The 19,350-nt window shown below is 46.7% G+C and overlaps 1 protein-coding gene across 1 annotated transcript in view; it reads left to right on the forward strand.

Moving 5' to 3' along the window:
• The window catches only part of LOC120849488, a 23,283-nt gene extending 4,170 nt beyond the window's left edge, over positions 1–19,113 (forward strand). Inside the window, exons 2-4 of the mRNA XM_042286040.1 lie at positions 15,578–16,333; positions 17,423–17,605; positions 18,568–19,113. Coding sequence (XP_042141974.1) covers positions 15,578–16,333; positions 17,423–17,605; positions 18,568–18,573 — 945 coding nt within the window. The 3' untranslated portion in view covers positions 18,574–19,113. The remainder of the gene's footprint in view (positions 1–15,577; positions 16,334–17,422; positions 17,606–18,567) is intronic.
• Positions 19,114–19,350: the final 237 nt, after the last annotated feature.

Genomic DNA, 19,350 nt, shown 5'->3' on the forward strand with positions numbered 1-19,350 from the left:
ATTTAATGAGTTTGTGTTTCTTCGCAAAACATAGTGTAGTACCACTGGGTTCAAATGAAATGCAAACGGCGGAGTGTGTGCACGTCCAAACATGCTTAGTCATTTGGAGGCCTCTGGAAACCATTAAAACTGCGAATGGAAAGTAGGGCACTGCGAGGTTGTGCCTCCTACTCCGATGTCTTTCACCAGCGAACAGCACGCTGCGCCGTTTGGTGCCGGTGGTGTGCTGGAAGTTCGGCCACAGCTACTTTCGTTGGCTCGGCACGAACCACGCGAGGTAGCTTGTCGCTCGCGGCAGGAGCTGAGCAGGAGCAGGCTGCTCTTGCGCGCGTGTCCGTGGAGCATGCCCGAAGCGTCAGGGTCCCTTCTAGCTTGCGTAGTTTTCTTGTTTATCCTTATTTTTTATATCGCATTTTTTAAGATGTAATGCTTTGCGGGAGCCATGCACTCTTAATCCTTCACGAGGACATCTGCGTGGTTTCGATAACTGACATCGACCAAGCCCCACAGACCTTCCGTTCGAGAGAGAACTATTTCACACTTCTGACACACGGGGTGATCATTTAATGGGTGCACTGAACCAGATCCTGGCTGCTCGCAAAATATGGCTTGTGAGTAGGAACGTTTAGCAAACTGTTACCGTGTTTCGCGTACCGCACTACTGCAGCCTTTGAAATATGCTTTTAGGCGCGTGCCCGGATGATACTGTGACCGCGGCGCGCGCGCTTAAAAGTATGCTTCAAAGGCTCCCGTAGTGCGGTACGCGAAACACGGTAGCAGTTTGTTAAAAGTCCCCAATGATAAACTTACTGGATTTGGTTAAAGTGCTTGGTGAATACAGGAGCTGGTGTACCTGTATGTTGGTTATTGCCGGCGCTGGAAGTTCTGGCGAGTACTAACATAAAGCAGCGCACATTACTAAGATAAAACATCGCGTCATATAAATAGTCTGACGAAAACTAAGATAAAACAGTGATTTACCAACTAGCTCAAGTTAGCACTTTACTACGTCTGACGAGTAGTTTGCTACGTCTGACGAGTAGACGCGAGCTCCTGGAGTGCAAGCGTAGTGCAGTGCAGCATGCGTAGTTCAGTGCAGCATGATTGCGCTGGACGGTTTTGCTTTGTTTGCACTTATGGCGAGACAGAAATAGTAGTGTTGCACGAATAGTGAAATTTTTGCTCGAATTGAGTTCGAATCGAACAGTGCTGCATATTTGCCAGAATTAAAACTTCAAATTGAATATGGAATACGAATTATCTTACTTTTAATCTACATAAAAAAAAGCCTCGGCAAAACAAATAAAAAATGGAAACGCGCTCCTTCCACCGCAAGCACGTTGAATGAAGAGTCCGAATAGAAATGGCCTGAATGATCTCTTGTCAGCGAAATACTTAATGCGCAGCTGAAGAATCTTTTATTCACGCGTGGATGTTCACACCGCGTCGACAGCTGCTAGATGGCTTGAGAGATACGGTTGAGCTGCTTGAATCGGAGCGATGTGCTGCGCCACCTAGCGGCGGCCCCTGGCTTGACAGCCGGGGTAGCGAGGGGTTTGCTAACGAGTCGACGAGGCGGGATCAATTATATTCGACACGATTGGTAATTAATGCTCATATTGCGGATGCATCAACTGGTTTGTAGCCCCAGCCACTTGGTAGTGACGGAAAGTAGTTGAACTCAAAATGGCGACATGCGCGGTTTGAGGGTTTTCGTCGGGCATGTCGAAGGAGCTCGAGCGCGACTGGTTGTTCGAGGATTACAACAAACTACATTTGTCAAAATAGTTAGTCCGTTAAGACATCTCAGTGGAGGCTTTATTGATGTTCCTCCGATGCCTGCGGGGACTTGGTCACTGAGGGCATTTTTCAGAAATAGGGGGAATCTGTCCACCAGCATTCGAGGTGTCGAATTATTTGAAAACTGGAATGCTAGAAATTCGAAGTCTAGTATTCGGGCAACAAGTATTGGACTCGATTTCAAAACTAAAGTACTCAAAAACTCCGAATAAAAGAAAAAAAAAAAAAAGAAAAAGCCTTCGACATATTTGCAGTGATCTGCAGTGATCTGCAGTGATCTGCAGAGTTGCGAGTGTGGGGTGAAATTTATAGCTCTCCAAGCGCTGCAGTCCCTTTCCTATATTAGAAAGACTGACAACGGGGAGCTTATCGTAAAGATATTTGCTTCGGACGACGTCCGAATGTTGCGCAATTTCTGGGTCACGACAGTAACAATCACAGCGCATAAATGTGTTAGCCATCGTTGCGTTCCGAATTAAAGTTATGTACATTTTATTCGGGTCATAACAGAAAGGGAAGTGTGAGACTGTAGGGCAAAGTCTGCCGTGCGTCCCCCACCCCCACCCCCCCCCCCCCTTCCCCCCACCACGTAGATGATCAGGACATCAATCAGGCGCCGTTTCTATTTGCGCAACATCTGCGGTGGAAATACCAAAAATAAAAGGAAAGTGTGGAAACACTGTATCTGGTACGGCGAAAAATGAAAGCGATTGTGACGTCTTTTGGCTGTTCTGTGTCAAGGAAGGTTTTCAAGAGTATGGTGAACATAGTGAGGCCGAATGCACGTGTCGTTGCTCGCGGCCTGTAACACTTATCTCTCTCTTTATCTCTCTTCTTTTTGTTTAAGGCTTGAACGGCGCCTACGATGCGCGTGCGTGAAAGAGATCTTCGGTCCCCTCTCTGCTGGAAACAACCTACACAGAGGCTCTTTTCTCCAAGGCAACAAACGTTTTTGGAACACAGTAAGTGGCATTGAGTGAGGAGGGTGAGGTGGAGCTGACATCACGAACCTCCGTGATGGGCGAGATTCACGAGAAGCAGAAACGCGCGCAACGGACAGCCCTCGCAGTTTTTATAAATAAATGTTTTCTTTTCAAGAAGGACCCCGCCGGGCCAAAAATGTAGTGCATCTCAATGAGTCAAGAGTTACCTAGAGTTACCGTGGAATCGGTGGCGGTTTCGATGAATTGGATTTAGTAGACGCCAAGCTGACGGCCTTACTACGCGAAATTCGCTCACGTCCAGAAAGCCGATGTAAAGATGAAACTTTTTCGACATTCATCAACTGCCGGCGTTAACCAATGACAGTATTATTGACAGCAAGTTCCTTTGTTTACTGTACCACGAAAGCAAGCTTGCCAGCTGAAACGTGGGTGCTCTTGCACGCTTGATTTTTTAATGGGCGTTCGAGCGTTTGACAAATACTGATTCGATCTCCAAATGCCCGATATTAGGATCGCAGCACCTCATAAAATACTTGCCTTCGAGCGTCGTGTAGAAACTTCACTTTTGCTTTTGCGTGTTTGCCTGTACTTTTGTGTGTATTTTTCCTTTTAGGTGTACGTTTGCGCGTTTCTCCCCTAGACTTGCGTGTATTCCCTTGTGTCAAGCAATGGCCACCGGTGGTGCCACCGGGCTCCCGATCCGCGATTCAGCCTACTACAATACAGATCAGGGCTCCGCAGTGACACCAGTGGTGACGTCGTTTTTTGACCTTAAACGGGCGATGCAACAATTTTTGTACTTTGCGCAAATACCGCTCAGAATGAATCCTTGAAGCTAATGGAACACACGATCGTTTTTCACCATACACAATAGAAGTCGCAGAAAAACAAATTTAGGAAAAGCGAGCAGCGTTCACTCTCTGAACTCGTAGCAAGAACAAAGAACCACGTGATCTGGAGCCAAAACAAAAATTGGTTTGTGTGTATGTTTATACAGTCGGAAGTTAGTCTGCCTCAACGGGCGACTTGTCTCCCAGCTGTAGATGAGCAATTTAGCCAGTGCAGTACAACCGCTAGCCTGGGGTCTTTAATGTGCAGCACGCAGCAGTGATACACGACCGCACGCCGGTACGATTCTCATCCAGATCGAAACGGGCAGGCACGTGGATTGAACACAGGATCCTAGGGTTCTGCAGCGCGAGCTTTCGCTCCCCGTGCTCCGAGCTGGTGTGCGCTAGTGTGCGCTAGACCACACGGCCACCGGTTCCTCTCATCTGGAGCCAAATATATGCCGCCACTGTTAATCATAGCGACAGGCTGGGGTTTGCAAAGCACAGGACACGCGCTGAGTTCTAGACATCGGTATGGTTCGGCTATTGTCGTCATTGCAGCGACTGGACACGTGCAATGGCACGGGCCTACTCGAATGCTCGTCGATCTCTTGATTATCACGAGGCCAAATCGAGTGCTCAGACAATGCACGGGTCCGACCTATGAGCTGAGTTCAAATATCCAATATTATTATTGGCGGATACTGCGCTCCTACAGCTACGTCATCAAGTTTTGCTAAGGAGAGATTAAAACAAAACGCGCGCTTCTGCCCTTAAAATTACACCCCCCCCCCCCCAAAAAAAAAAAAAAAGTTTCTTGGTGAGTGTCAACGTTACTAAACCACTCAGTTGGGGAACTGCCATAGAGACCGCTCTAAAAAAGTGTCAACGATCCGTAGTCCAGAACCGGGCTAATGGCGATTGCAACGCCGCCATTTCTCCCGCAGTGGCCACTCGAAAAACTGCATGTGACTTCTATTTTGGCTTTCACCGGCCATTTTGGCGCCGAAACAGACACGGTTAAAGGAAGTTCAGGGGTTGCCACCCCTGTCTCCCCAGCGAACGCGCCGGGAATTATTACCAAAGATAAGATGCGCCTCTTTGGGAACGCGCTACCTGAAAGTACCGCTGAGGCATGGTTGTATAAAAACAATATTAATAGTGCCGTAAAACCTTCCAAACTAAAACTTTTAGAAAACATCACGTGCCCTTTATTTTGTACTAAACTCTAATAAAAGTTACTACAAAAACGAGTTTTTTCCGCATGATTTTACTCAGAAACATGCTTTCTAAAAGCTGGAGGTAACCACAGAATAGACAAACGAAAAAGAATGGTGCTGTTGTCGTATTTAGATAGGTCTCGGTGGACACCAGCAGCCCAGGTTTCAACGGTGAGTTTCCCAACGGAGTGTTCTAGTAACGTTGGTCAATTTCGTTGTACGCGAGTATAGTTGAGTCCAACTAATGCCAGTAAGCTAATGTAAAGTATAATTAATATAGCACCCTCGATTTAGCCAAGTTGGACACAGTAAAGGCGCTACTACACTCGGATGCTTTTCTTGTTTTTGTTATTGAACAATGATTTGAATATTGACACAATCAATTACTTGAAACAGAGATTGCCTCGCGTAGTTAGAGGCGTCCACAGTAGGTCGATAAGAACCTTATTCTGTCGAACAAAGTGTTTTAACCAATCATTCTTTCCGATCTCCATTGAGGATCGGAACAAGCTTCCGCGCGAGGTGACATACTGCCCGTGTTGATATGTAAAAAATAGTATATATATACATCCTGTCCTAGGTCCCTTGGCGAAAGCGAAATTTGTTTCAGGAAGCATGTATAAGTGATTTGTGCAGGATGGCCATCCTTTGAATTTTGTCTCAAAGTGTATGTTATCTTTCTTACCAATTTCTGTATAACCTACCTTAAAATTACCCAGACCTGCAATAGCTCTCAAATATAAACCATCCGTATGCCCGAAAAAAAATGCTATGCTTGAGACGTTTCTACGGATAATTCTACCATCAATCCACACCGAACACCTTGTCTTCTGTATAAGATGCATGATAAGTGTGACTGTGGTGGAAAGGGTCTACACGATGATGTGAAAACTCGGCGAGCAGCACTCACGAATAAAACCAGGTTCCCACGCTCACGGCGAGCACCAAGAACGCTAAGGCGAGCATCGCGGCAGCTCTGGTGGCAATCTGCGTCCAGCCCGGAGAAACGACACTGCTTGCCGTGTGTGGCACAGCCCCGGAGGCGTCGGTATTTATTCCCGGCCTTGCGTTCCCTCCGCTGTCGCTCCCTGGCGGCTGCTGATTGTTCTGAGCTCGCATTCCACGAAGCCCGGGTCGGAGCAGATATCGGCAGCTGGCGCGTACACGCGATTATAACCCTTGCCTACGCTTCATTTCCATTCTTTGTTTCATTTGTCTCTTTCGCGCCACGCTATAGATTTGTGCTCATATCTGCCGTCCACGTGTAAACTATAATCGGCGACAGGTCAATGGGGCACTAAAAAAAAAAAAAAAACGCATGTCCACGTGGTGAATGATGTTGATTGGGGCGAAGCTCTGGTGGTGCTTGTCTGCGAAGACGCTGAGCCGCAGCATGCCGAGCCTTTCATCCATGTCACGCTGCGGTCAAATGCTCAAATGCGTATAGACTAGAGCCACTAAATCAGCTGCGCTTAGAGTATCGGCACTCCGTTCCCCGACATTGTTGTGGGCGCCGCCATTTTGGGGCTTGTGCAGAGCAGACGCAACTGCCGATCGTCTTGATTCAGAAGTGCGACTTCCTCAGCATTATATTCGGTGTCAGGAAGCTCTTGTATTATTGATTTGCTCTGTCGCGAACTGTTTAAACATTTGTGGAGGACGGAAAAGCGTTTCCTGTGATTTCAGATAGAGCTCCAGATAACTGGCAGCCATGATTTTAAGCCACAATATGGCCAAGTGTCGTTACTCTGAAGCGTAGCTTATTTAGTGGCACTAGTATAGACCTTTCCAATGTTTACAAATCCACAGCTCAGCGTGCGATCTCCACAGCTGAGCACGCGCGTGTGCGTCGCTTCGGAAAGCAAGCAAATCACGCGCGATACGCACGAACACTGAAAATGGAACCGGCCAGCAGCCCTTTTCTGGAAAGGTCTATATAACCACGTTCCATACCAGACATTCTCTTTCTGACATGGATGAAAACGAACGAAAGGCTCGGCATGCTGCGGCTATACGCAGACAAGCACCACCAGAGCTTCGCCCCAATCAATAGACAGTTTTAGTGGACCGTACGCTATAGCTTTGCGTACGCAAGAAGATTGCGAGTCGTGAGTGCGCATGCGCAGAACGCAATAGAAGGGCTAGCGTATTGCGTACGCACGCAACGCTGGGGATTTTGCGTTGCTGGCTAGCGGGCCTTGCGGGACGCTCTCGAGAGATCTCGGAACCAACGAGATCACCAGTTTCAAGATGGCGGTTGCCTCGACTGGCGCAGCAAGGGCGACGTGGTGTTTTCGAAGTTCTGTGTTACGTGAAATTGCGTGGTGTTCAGCTCGGCGATTCTTTCTGGGACCTACCGTGGTCGAATCAGATCGCCCTGCAGCTGAAGGAGTGCACAGTGGAAATGTTCGCCGCTCGCAGTGTGCGTCGACGCTGCGATCTGCTCAACGCTAAGCCTATTCCCACAGTTCATCGCCGGCGGACGAACGACTCTAAACGAAATCGCCGAAGTTCTCGCTGTGCACTGGACATCAGGGTCATGGATTTCATTCCGCGATAGCATTGATAAAAGGTGCCGTTTCCACGGGACGACTGACGGAGGCTCCGTGATCGAATTTGGCTACGCACTCGTACTCGTAGCCTCTGTACCCCGCAGAAAAGCGCGCTTGACGAGGCAGCTGTGGCGTGGTTTAATCTGAAATAAAATGATTGGACACTTTTCCTTTTTCAATATTTCTTTCCAGGAGCATGGTTGCGCTATAAGCACGCGGAATTCTACGGCTCGAGCAAATTTAATTAAGATCATGCGCGGTGTTAACTAGAAAACGTAACGCACAACTAAATTTGGTCCGAGCAGGTCATTTTTAGCGTACGCTATACTATTGCGTATTGCGTACGTAAGATCCAGCAGCGCTATACTAAAACTGTCTAATATCATTCACCACGTGGAGATGAGGTTTTCTTTTTTTTTCCCTACACGAGCACGTGAGCGCATGAGCTCACGAGCAGGAGCACGTGCACCCGACGACGGACGGACGCCCCTAAAAAGATTTTGCGATCGTCTGTTCTTCGTCGTAACTGATTCTACAGGCCTTAAGCATCTTAAAAATTCAGAAACTACAATCACGCAACAACCGATTTCTTTATAAAAAAAATGTAATTAAAGGTTGAAACAAATTACTTTCTAAGTCGAATTTTTTGCACAGGAAAAGTGGGGCATAGCCCAGGAGTGGTGTCAGCGTGGTGTTAGCGCGGTGACGATGGCCGCTCGTCGGCGAATCGCAAGCCGCCTAGGGCCCACCGTCACTGCGCTGACACCGCTGCTGGGTTATGCACCGCCTTTCCTGAGCGGAAACATCTGTCCACAAAGTGGTGTGTTCAGACCCCTAGTCACGTTTTTTATAAAAAAAAATCGGCGTCGCGAGATTGTAATTTTTTTTTCTTCTTAGGATTTTTAGGGTTGTAGAATTAGGTATGACCAAGAACAGGCGATTGGCAGAATCTTCTTTAGTGCCCTTTTAAAATTTCAGAGGGAGTTCTTTTCACCTCTTTCTACTTTCGAAGGGCGGACGCTGGAGAGAATGTCGCCTCCTATCCAGCGTTCGGTATTCGAAAGTGGAAAGAGCATCCCTTGCAATCTTAAACTGACACCGACTATGAACACTTTGTTGCGACCCTACCGAGGTTCGAGTTCTAACGGGTTTGACCATCTCCGACTTTCAACTACAGGTTCAATACAAAATGGAATCAGCGCGCAAACTACGAAGACACAAGGAAGAGAAATTGACAGGACAAGCGCTGGACTTCAACTGAACGTTTATTGAAAAAGAAACTAACGAGGAAAACAAACAAACCACCAAATCATCACCCCATCAAAACGTGCTCAGAAAAGCTACCTCTCTCTTAAGTAAAAAAAATCGATGTTTGGCTGACGCATTGGGCACCTTCCTTTCCTATCTCAAATGCTTCGAGCAGCTCGCGTGCTGTCTTATCGGCCCCTCTTCCCAAAATCGAGATGCGATCAAATATCGGCTCGCACGAGCAAGTGCTGCAGTGTAAAGGCAAGTGACCGCCCGAGGTTGATCGCAGCGAAAGCGCGTGTTCACGTGCTCGGTCATTAACACATCGGCCAGTCTGGCCGATGTATACTCGACCACAGCTTAACGGGATCCTATAAACTACCCCCATCGCGCACTCGACGTACTTGTTTCTGTGCTTTACGGAACATCTATTCCCTCCCGTTCCCCTGTGCGCCACTCTGGGGCATAGCTGCAGCATCTTGCTGGGCGCCGAAAAGACAACCGGTACATCATAGCGCCCCGCAATCTTTTTTAGATTGTGGGATACCTTGTGTAAATATGGGATTACTTGCGGTCTCCCATTTGGCCGGTCTCTTGGTTGTTGGGGTCCCGTCTTTACCTTTCTTAGTAGCTTTTCTGCTACCGCCAACAGAACTGTCGCTGGGAAGCCCGCGGAGCTAAGCCGATCAATCTGCTTTTCAAAACTCTCCTGCAACGTGTGGAGGCAAGATTTTTCTAAGGCCGCCTGCAAACAAGATGACGCGATGCTCCTCTTAACCAACTTGGAGTGTGCGGAATCAAAGGGCAGGAGCCCTTTCTTTGTGCGTGGATGATAAAGCCAACACACGTGCCGCTCGGTGAACTTCATTTTCAAATCAAGATACTGCAGAAACAAGCCGTTTTGGCGCTCATGCGTAAACTTCAATCCCCCAGAATGACGCGTGAAAACGTCCAACACTGAATTGACAACGATGTCACCCGAGTTCCCTTCAGGCCTGTTGATCAGGCCTGAAGGGCCTGATCAACAGGCCCTTCAGGCCTGCTTTACGGAATAGATGTTCCGTAAAGCACAGAAACAAGTACGTCGAGTGCGCGATGGGGGTAGTTTATAGGATCCCGTTAAGCTGTGGTCGAGTATACATCGGCCAGACTGGCCGATGTGTTAATGACCGAGCACGTGAACACGCGCTTTCGCTGCGATCAACCTCGGGCGGTCACTTGCCTTTACACTGCAGCACTTGCTCGTGCGAGCCGATATTTGATCGCATCTCGATTTTGGGAAGAGGGGCCGATAAGACAGCACGTGAGCTGCTCGAAGCATTTGAGATAGGAAAGGAAGGTGCCCAATGCGTCAGCCAAACATCGATTTTTTTACTTAAGAGAGAGGTAGCTTTTCTGAGCACGTTTTGATGGGGTGATGATTTGGTGGTTTGTTTGTTTTCCTCGTTAGTTTCTTTTTCAATAAACGTTCAGTTGAAGTTCAGCGCTTGTCCTGTCAATTTCTCTTCCTTGTGTCTTCGTAGTTTGCGCGCTGATTCCATTTTGTAACGATGAACCAACTCGCCTGCATTGCCACTTTGATTCATTACAGGTTCAACAAGGGTGGGACTCATGCGCTCCAATTAGAAACGAGGTGGCACCGCCTCGGGGGTGGGGGCGGGGTTGAAGGTACTGTAAAAACACGGGGCGTGGCTTACCATGTTCACACTCTGTGATTGGTTTTTTCTTATCAACGCAATTTCATTGGCCACAAATTCCTGTGTTTCTTGAGCTGTCACTGACTGCAGCTACATGATTAAATGGTTCGTTTTTATGCTGTGTAAACGTTTTTATTTTTGTTTTTTTCCCCGAAATTTAAAACGAGGTATTTTTTTTATATTTTCCCTTGAATATGAGAGTCAGACAACACACGAAAAAGTCAAACTTCGTCGAAATTTGTCAATGTGCGGAGGTCCGCCAAACCAGTCAAATGTCGGGATTCGACGTCAATTCGACGAAGTTGGCCACATCCCCATAGCTCAAATAAGGCGGCGGGCACGGCCCATCGGCGAGCACCCTTAAAGGCCTCTGCGTGAAGACTGTTCTGATATGCACCTGAAGGAGTAAGCAAATGGCTGCTCTTCTTTACGGGTACACTCCACCAAAGCATATTCTGTAGGTTCATTTTCCAGTAGAACAATGAGACAACCTTACGTCGTTAATATCTTTGTCTTTTTCATAAAATGTATAATTCTAACCCGATTATCAGAGATGATTTTTTTCTTAGCGCACCCTATTCGTCATCTGGTACCGACCATCAGTTTAAGGTTGGAATGCCAGCATGTCGTAAAAACGAATATTTCGACTCCTTCGCCCCAAGAGCGTCGAACCGAGCAGAGCCATCTTCCTGCCTACCATCGCTACCATCTCTGAAGCCACCTATTTCGAGCAACTCGCCACCGATTTCTTATCTTACAATCCCTGATCCCTGCCTCCGTGACTTGGGAGTATGAAAAGTAAAAGAATAAATAAATAAACAAATAAATAAATAAATAAATAAATAAATCATTCAATCAAACACTTAATCAATCAATTCATCAACCAATCAATAAATCAATCACATCAGTCAATGAATTAATCAACCAATGAATTAATCAACCAATTCATCGTTCATGTCAATCAGTCAATCTTATCAATCAATCAAATAATCAATAAAGCGCGGTAAAGGATAGAAGGGTACCAGCGAATGGTGGAGCTCGGTAGGATTAAAGTCCCTGGATCCTGGGAAAGTAGCGCCATTGCCTTCCCTACCTACTAGCCGGTCACAAACGGATACTAACATACAGACCCAAACCTCGCAAGGCGATTGGCTAATCGGCCTACGTTGCCATGGAAATCGCCATCTTGGTCCATTTAAATCTTCGAAGCTTCTAGGGGGTCGTTCTAAACCAGTCGCGCCAAGATCACTATGGAGCATCATCGTACTGGAAGCGTTCCTTTTCAATATAAGAGTCTTTGGCACTTCGTATGCAATCAACTTATCAATCATGCCAATCTCTATGGATCTCTTACAATTATATTGTTCTTCTTACGCATTTCAAGACAGTAAACTTATTTTTCAGTGCCTCCAAGCACCGAGATAACATCTGGTGGTGGTACGAACGTGTACGCCTGTTTCGCCGGTGTGTGGTTAGCAAAATCTCGGTATACAAAAAACGACTCAATAAAGCTACCCGTCACCAGCGAATCTAGATAGGCTCACCAAGAACGGAGGGGTCTAGGAGAAATTGCTAATTTCATGGACCAAGATGGCGACCACACGCGGAGCTTGGCGTTACTTTCCCAGGATCCAGTGACTTCAGGTAGGATAAGATCTAAAAAGGGGTAATTCGCGCTGGGACAGCGAGGTGTAACGTCATGTACATTGTCCGTGGGCATATCGCTTCGCATTTATTTTTCATTTATAAGCGTGTGCTGAGCTTAATCATTTGATGGGACATTTTATTGTTTGCTCTGATTGGTTGTCTCCGTGGCCTGAAGAAATGTGAACAGGATGAAATGTTTTTCCTGGTGTTTACCTCATGTGTAACGGCGGTCACTTGGATTGCCTGCGTCTAACAACAAAGGAATTTTCTTTGCGTTTGCGCGTAAAGAGTTATTCCTAAGTAAATCTTACTACTCGCATAAAAAATGGTAAAGGGGTAAAAGAAAACAAAAAACCCTGCTAATTCCTGCCACCCCCTTGGTGGTGGCAGGAATTCGGAGGAGGGTGGGGACAAGATGTCCCCCCTCCAAAAGAAAAAAAGAACATTTTTTTATTGCGACAATAAAATAAGTATCCCCAAACACTCCTTCTCCCTCCAATCGTAGCCCTGGAGGTTTGAACCAGATGCAAACGCTTCATAACTAACATTTTTTTTTAAACTTAACGCACAATAAGAAAACAAAAAGTGCAAGTTTTGATATTGTCAAACACATACCTCTATGCATTCCAAGTTTCTAGACTTGCAATTTATCCGAGACGCGTTCTTATATTTTTATTGAATACATAAAGGACTAGTCTAGTTACGTGTATACGTGTTTTTCTTAATTAGCAAGCTCACATTTTTTTTCAATATTTATTCAAGAAGAGTCTTTTTTGTGCGATTTTGAAGTCTCGTAACTCAATTTCCCATCATAAAACAGCACCGACATGTTAGGGTATGCTTGTGGTAAATATAGGAACTTAGCATACAAAATATTAGAAGTGCAACGCCAGCCGTTTTCTTGTAAACACAGCTTGATTGTGATAAAATTTCTAAGAATTTCCTTAGCGCGTTCTTGGTTTCCTCAGACAGCGTTCTGGCATCTGACTTCATTTTTTTATTTGTATGCCAGAGGAACTAAGCTGGTTCACTGTAAGCGTGATATTTCCGTATGCATATTCAGATTTGTTTAAAATAAGTTTAAATCATGAGACTATTTTGAAGCTCGACTCTGTTTGCAAGAAACCGGTTTCAAAGAAGAGGGCAGCTATTTAAGCAACGATTCTTTAATTAGTGCTTTTCTCATTCTAAATAAAATCACATTCTAAGATTGTAATTTTTTGAAAGCATACTAATTGTCCTAAATAATAAAAACGACCTATGTTGTAGCAGACGACGCGCACTTGCGCCATCTTTTGAAAGATGGGTGAAATTCGAGGTAGAGAAGTTCGGGCAAAGTGGCGTCGATTCTGTCCCTGACACAGAAGATTCTTTTCTCAAATATTTCCTCGCGCTACTTCCTCGTTCTTGCTGTAAGTCACAGTTAATCTTGCAAGAAAAAAAAAACGAAAAAAACAAACAAAACAAGAAGCACGTTACGAGGGTCACGAGAAAGTTCTCGATACGCCTATACTTCGTTTCACCTTATGTTGTACCGCAGCAAAGGCTAGAAGCGCGAGCTCATAGCATTGGTAGCCGCTCTTAAGTCACGAGAGCTTGTGCCGCCGAGATGTGCGCCAGAGCATGGAGCTCGCGCTTGTAGCCTTTCCTGCGGTACATCATAAGGTGAAACAGAGTATAGTGCCTACAATTAGCTATTCAATGCTGCCCGCCATGTTCCGACACCAGGACAGGTGCAAATATTGAACTCCATATTATGGTGACGACGAAGGAGAATTTTTTTTCCTCCACTCCAAGATTTTTAACAAACATCTTTTTTAAGGTTCCAGCTTTCCAACCGCGCTGGTTCTGTTTTGTTCGCCATCGTGCAGGGATTTGAGCTTTTTAGTTTTAACGTTACTCTATCCGTACACAACTTACGGAGAGTGTTATGTGCAAACCGCTGTGACTGGTCCTCATAGTACTACAACAAACAGCCAGTCATCGCGGCTAAAACCTGAGGCTCAGGAAAGGGGTCTAATAAACCCCTTTCATGAAGTGCTCTATCAAAAGTGTTGCAGATGTGCGAAACCCTCACTAGGTTGTCTTTCTTTGGATTAATTTTTATTTCATTTATTCAAATAACAACAATGTCAGACGATCAACTTTCATGGTGTCGGCTTAATAATGCAACGACTCCAAGCTTACATTTTGCGTTTTACACCAACCATGACTCTTGTTTTTTGCACCTAATTAGAAGCAGCCAGGTCCAACTTGCTAGAAACAGCGACTCAGCTGAGACTGTGGGAAAAAAAGCAATGCCAAAGCCAGCGCTCGAGCTGAGTGGCACTCAAGCCGCGTCTCAAGACAGTCGCGTACTGCCCAACCCTTTGCAGTGCTTTCTTTCACTCAGTCTCAGCTGAGACGCTGTTTTAGCAAGCCGGGCCAGAATCACTACTCATAAAGTTTTCTTGCGCTTCTCCTTCGTTCTTCGGAGTCCCCGCAATGAGTGTTGCGAAATAAAATTAAGCGAGATCCTCACTGTAGCGAGGTTCTTTGGGGTTAGTAATTGACAAGATACAATGTCCTTCGTTTTTCTTAAAACCTGTATTTACAAAAGAAATCAAAGAGTTCATATGCTTAAACTAAAAGAAAACTTAGTTAAAAAAATGGAAGAAAGGAAAACGCAACAGTCACCATGTCCTTGAATCACCATGCGCAGCAGCGGGTCTTGTACCGTATGTAAGTCTGGACACCATGGGCACCGGCTATATATATAGTGACGTGGACCAATTAAAGTCAGTCCTGCTGCTGGAGCCAGACTGAGCGGTCATGTCTTGTCTCGTCTGATACATGGCGCAGCCGACATCGAACGCCGAGGGTTCGCGCAGACCAGACTCCAGCGAAACCGGCTCTTGCTCTGCGTGGAAGATGAACAGCCTCAAGCCGCCAGCGGAGCTGCGTCTCACTGGGAATCTCGAAGAGAATTGGCGCAGATTCAAGCAAAGGCTGGACATTTACTTGAAGGCCACGGGATACGCACTGAAGCCCGATGACGAAAAGGCAGCTCTGTTTCTGCACGTCGCGGGAGAGGAAGCGCTGGAGATCTACAACACCTTTGAATTTGCTGAAGACGAAGAAAGGGAAGCGTACGACACGCTGGTGCAGAAATTTGAACAATACTGCATCCCAAGAAAGAACTAGACGTTCGAAAGGTATGTCTTCCGGACGCGACAACAAACCGAAGGTGAGCCGTTTGAGCAATTTCTGCGCGACGTGAAAACTAAGGCTCAATCCTGCAATTTCGGAGCGGTCATGGACTCAATGATCAGAGACCAGATTGTCTATGGAATCCTTGACAAGAAACTTCGTGCAAGACTGCTACGGGAAGTCGACTTGACGCTAGAGAAGGCAGGTCAGATCTGCAAGGCAGCAGAAGTGGCTCAGCATCAAAACAGGACCTGGGAAGGGAATCAAAAAAGCGCAACCGTGGACGCAATGGAAAAAACGAAGTTGCGCGAGTCGACATCATCGTCAAAATGCGCGCGCTGCAATCTGAAGCACGCGACCCGATCGTGTCCTGCATATGGTAAGGTATGCCTGAGATGTGGAAGAAAGAACCACTTTGCCGTCCGCTGCCCTTTGAAAGCCACTTCGCAGGATCAGCGCAATTGTTGCGTTCACCAGCAACAAGAAAGAAGTAAAGAACAAGATACAAATTCCACTCACCAGGGCAGGAAGCAGTCTGCAGCCGCGTTGCGAGCTCTTCGAAACGAAGAACAGCAAAACGTCGCCCCACTGAACCTTGGCAGCGACTCCTCCGACGACTTCGACATCCTGGATATAAGCGTCTGTTCAGCAGACACCCGCCGAGACTGGATAATCACCGCATCCGTGGTTCAAGGCACTGGATCTCGCACCACGGTCGAGCTCAAGGTGGACACCGGCTCGCAAGCAAACCTGATCCCGTTCTCGGTCTTCCGAAAGGTGGGCCAAACATCTAGCCTTCGCCCCAGTGGCTCAACACTCAGGAACTACGATGGAGGTGTGATAAAGCACTTGGGTATTGCGACGTTGCGACTGAGGCTTCATGGCATGGAAAGATCAGAAATTTTCTTTGTTGTAAAGAATGGACGCCAAGCAATCCTAGGGCTACAAGCATCGGAGATGTTCGGTCTTGTCACGCGCGTTGGATCTGTAGGCATTGAGAGGAGCGTGCCTCAGGAGTTTGCAAGCGTCTTTTCGGGAACGGGTTGCGTCAGTCGTCGTTACCACATGGTTCTCCAAGAACACGCCCAGCCAAGTGTTCAGCCGGCCCGGCGCGTGCCTCTAGCTCTACGCGAACCTCTGAAAAACGAGCTGCAACGAATGGTAAAGCATGGCATCATCGAGAAAGTCGACGCACCCACAGACTGGGTAAGTCCGTTGGTAATTGTAAAAAAGAAAGACGGGACTCTAAGGGTGTGCCTAGACCCTAGACGCATTAATTTACAATTGAAAAGAGAGCATTACCAGTTGCCTCGGCGGGAGGATATTGAAGCCGAGCTGTCAGGAGCTCAATTTTTTACAACGCTCGATGCAAAAGCTGGTTTTCACCGGATTCCCTTGGATGAGGATACATCAAAAATATGTACGTTTGGAACGCCCTTTGGAAGATACAAATTTCTTAGACTTCCCTTTGGCATTTCTTCTGCGCCAGAGGTTTTTCAGAAGACTCTAAATGAAATTTTTGAAGGAGTACCGGGTGTGCGAATCTACATAGACGATATTCTCATTTGGGGACGTACTAGACAGGAGCACGATGAGCGTTTGCGAATAACCTTGCAGAAAGCTGCAAGTGCGGGTTTAACATTCAACGCGGAGAAGTGCAAATTTGCCTTGCGAGAAATTACATTTCTAGGAGACATTATTAGCAGCAATGGTATCAAGCCCAATCCCAGTTTGATCAGCGGTCTGTCATCGATGACTGTGCCAGAAAACAAAAAAGCATTACAACGTTTGCTGGGAGTAATCAACTACTTCGGAAAATACCTTCCTCACCTAGCGCACAAGACAATGTGTCTCAGAAGCCTACTAAGGAAAGATGTAATTTTCGAATGGTTACCAGCCCATCAAAAAGAGTTCGATGATTTGAAGACGCTGCTTGCAAAACCACCACTCTTGGCAATCTTTGACCCGCAGAAACCCACAAAAATCTCGTCAGACGCATCCTCTACAGGACTGGGAGCAGTACTCTTGCAGCAGAATCAGAATAATTGGCGACCCGTGGCCTATGTGTCAAGGGTATTAACCGATGTTGAATCGCGCTATTCTCAAATAGAGAAGGAGGCACTAGGGATAGTAATGGGCTGTGAAAAGTTTCACCAGTTTGTCTACGGAATGCACATAACAATTGAAACTGATCATCAGCCACTTATCTCCATTTGCAAGAAATCCATAGGGGACATGCCCCCGCGTCTTCAGAGATTCTTTATTCGTTTGCTCAAGTACGATTACACGATGCAGTTCGTTCCCGGAAAGAACCTGCTGGTGGCTGACATGCTCTCAAGAGCACCAGTCAATGACGGCTCCCAAGAGTCAACTGCCGACGTTGAGATTCACGCAACCGGTGTCCTGTGGGACTTGGTGTCTGCAGCTACCCTGACACGGTTGACAGCAGAAACTGCAAAAGATCTAGTACTACAACAGGTAATCAACGCAATTACCTCTTGCACACCTGTCGAAGGGGTCTTCAAGTCTTTTGAGTCGGACTTAACGGTAATAGAAGGAATTCTATTCAAAGGAAGCAGGGTTGTAGTGCCTCAAAGTATGCGTAAAGAAATGTTATTGCGTCTGCATGACGGACATCAAGGAATGAACAAATGTAAGGCTAAAGCACGCAGGCTTATTTTTTGGCCCGATTTAAACGAACAAATAACATCGATGATAAACAGCTGCTCCGTCTGCAAGCGCTATGCCTACGCACTGCCATCTGAACCTTTTTTAATGCGTGAAACACCGAAACTTCCATGGAGTCGGGTAGGAACGGATATATTTGAGTTTGCCGGGAAATCGTATTTAGTTGTCTTCGATGCATTCTCTAATTACCCTGAAGTTGAAAAGCTAGACGACCTGACAACCACGACAGTGATCGAGAAACTGAAAGCCATATTCGCAAGGCATGGTGTACCGATGGTTGTCACTTCGGACAATGGCCCACAGTTTTCGTCTCATGAATTCAAAGCGTTTGCTATGTCGTATGACTTGGAACATCTAACGTCCAGCCCCAGGTTCCCACGCTCGAACGGCCTAGCGGAAAAAGGAGTTCAGATTGTAAAACGAATTTTTAAGAAAACCAATGCGGTTGGTGAAGACAAATGGTTGGGACTCCTAAATTATAGATCGACTCCGCTTGAAGGGGGCCTTTCGCCGAGCGAGTTGCTCATGAAAAGAATTTTAAGGTGTAGGTTGCCCAACTTTACAAGCAGAGAAAAAAACAGCGTAAAGAAACACCAGCAGCAACACAAAGGAACTAATCTCGACGAACTTCACCCTGGCGATGTAGTAAGAATCAGGAATGCTGGGTCATGGGAACCAAAAGCGAAAGTAATTCGCAAGGTTGCACCGCGGTCTTTCGAGGTGTTAACAGAGGACCATCGTTCATTTCACAGGAATAGGCAGCACCTACAAAAGACACAAGAACAGTTCCATCTGGAGGAGGCTGACGGTACTGGCAGTGAATCGGAAGAATCTCTGTACTCGAACGACAATGAAGAACCACCAACAGTGTGCCAGCCCGCCGTAGCCACAGCTCCAAGTACGCCTGAAAACCGCCTCGGCGCAACTAGAGCTGCGAGCACAACAGCTGGGGGTAGCTCCCTTCAACAAGGGACCCAGCCTCGAAGATCAACCAGGCAGCGCAAGCCTCGGGCTGCACTAACATATGACGAAAACTTTCATCAAATAGTCCGATTCGTTTTCTTTCTTGTTTTTTTTAGTGTGTCATGAAGTTTTTTTGTTTGTTCATATTTTACTTCGTTCATTTTCATATATAACTTCTTCTTAGTGTTTATATTGTTTGTTTGTTTTTTTAAAGAAAGGAAGATGTACCGTATGTAAGTCTGGACACCATGGGCACCGGCTATATATATAGTGACGTGGACCAATTAAAGTCAGTCCTGCTGCTGGAGCCAGACTGAGCGGTCATGTCTTGTCTCGTCTGATACAGGTCTTGTGTCTGGAGCTGTCGTTTGTCGGCCCACGGTTGTGGCAGGCAGTCAGGAGGGGGAGCCATTGGCTTCCGTCGATGACCCAACAGTCACCGCAACCAGTGCTCGCGCAGTAGGAAGCCAGGCAGCATAGGTTTCTATGCGCTGCCCTCGCTGGAACAGGCTGCTGGTCAGACAGCAGGAGCGAACCGCCGATTGCCTTGGTCGATGGTGTCGTTCCGACCC

Source organism: Ixodes scapularis, unplaced genomic scaffold (assembly GCF_016920785.2).
Source record: "Ixodes scapularis isolate PalLabHiFi unplaced genomic scaffold, ASM1692078v2 PGA_scaffold6__148_contigs__length_123643588, whole genome shotgun sequence".
NCBI classification, from domain to species: Eukaryota; Metazoa; Arthropoda; class Arachnida; order Ixodida; family Ixodidae; genus Ixodes; species Ixodes scapularis.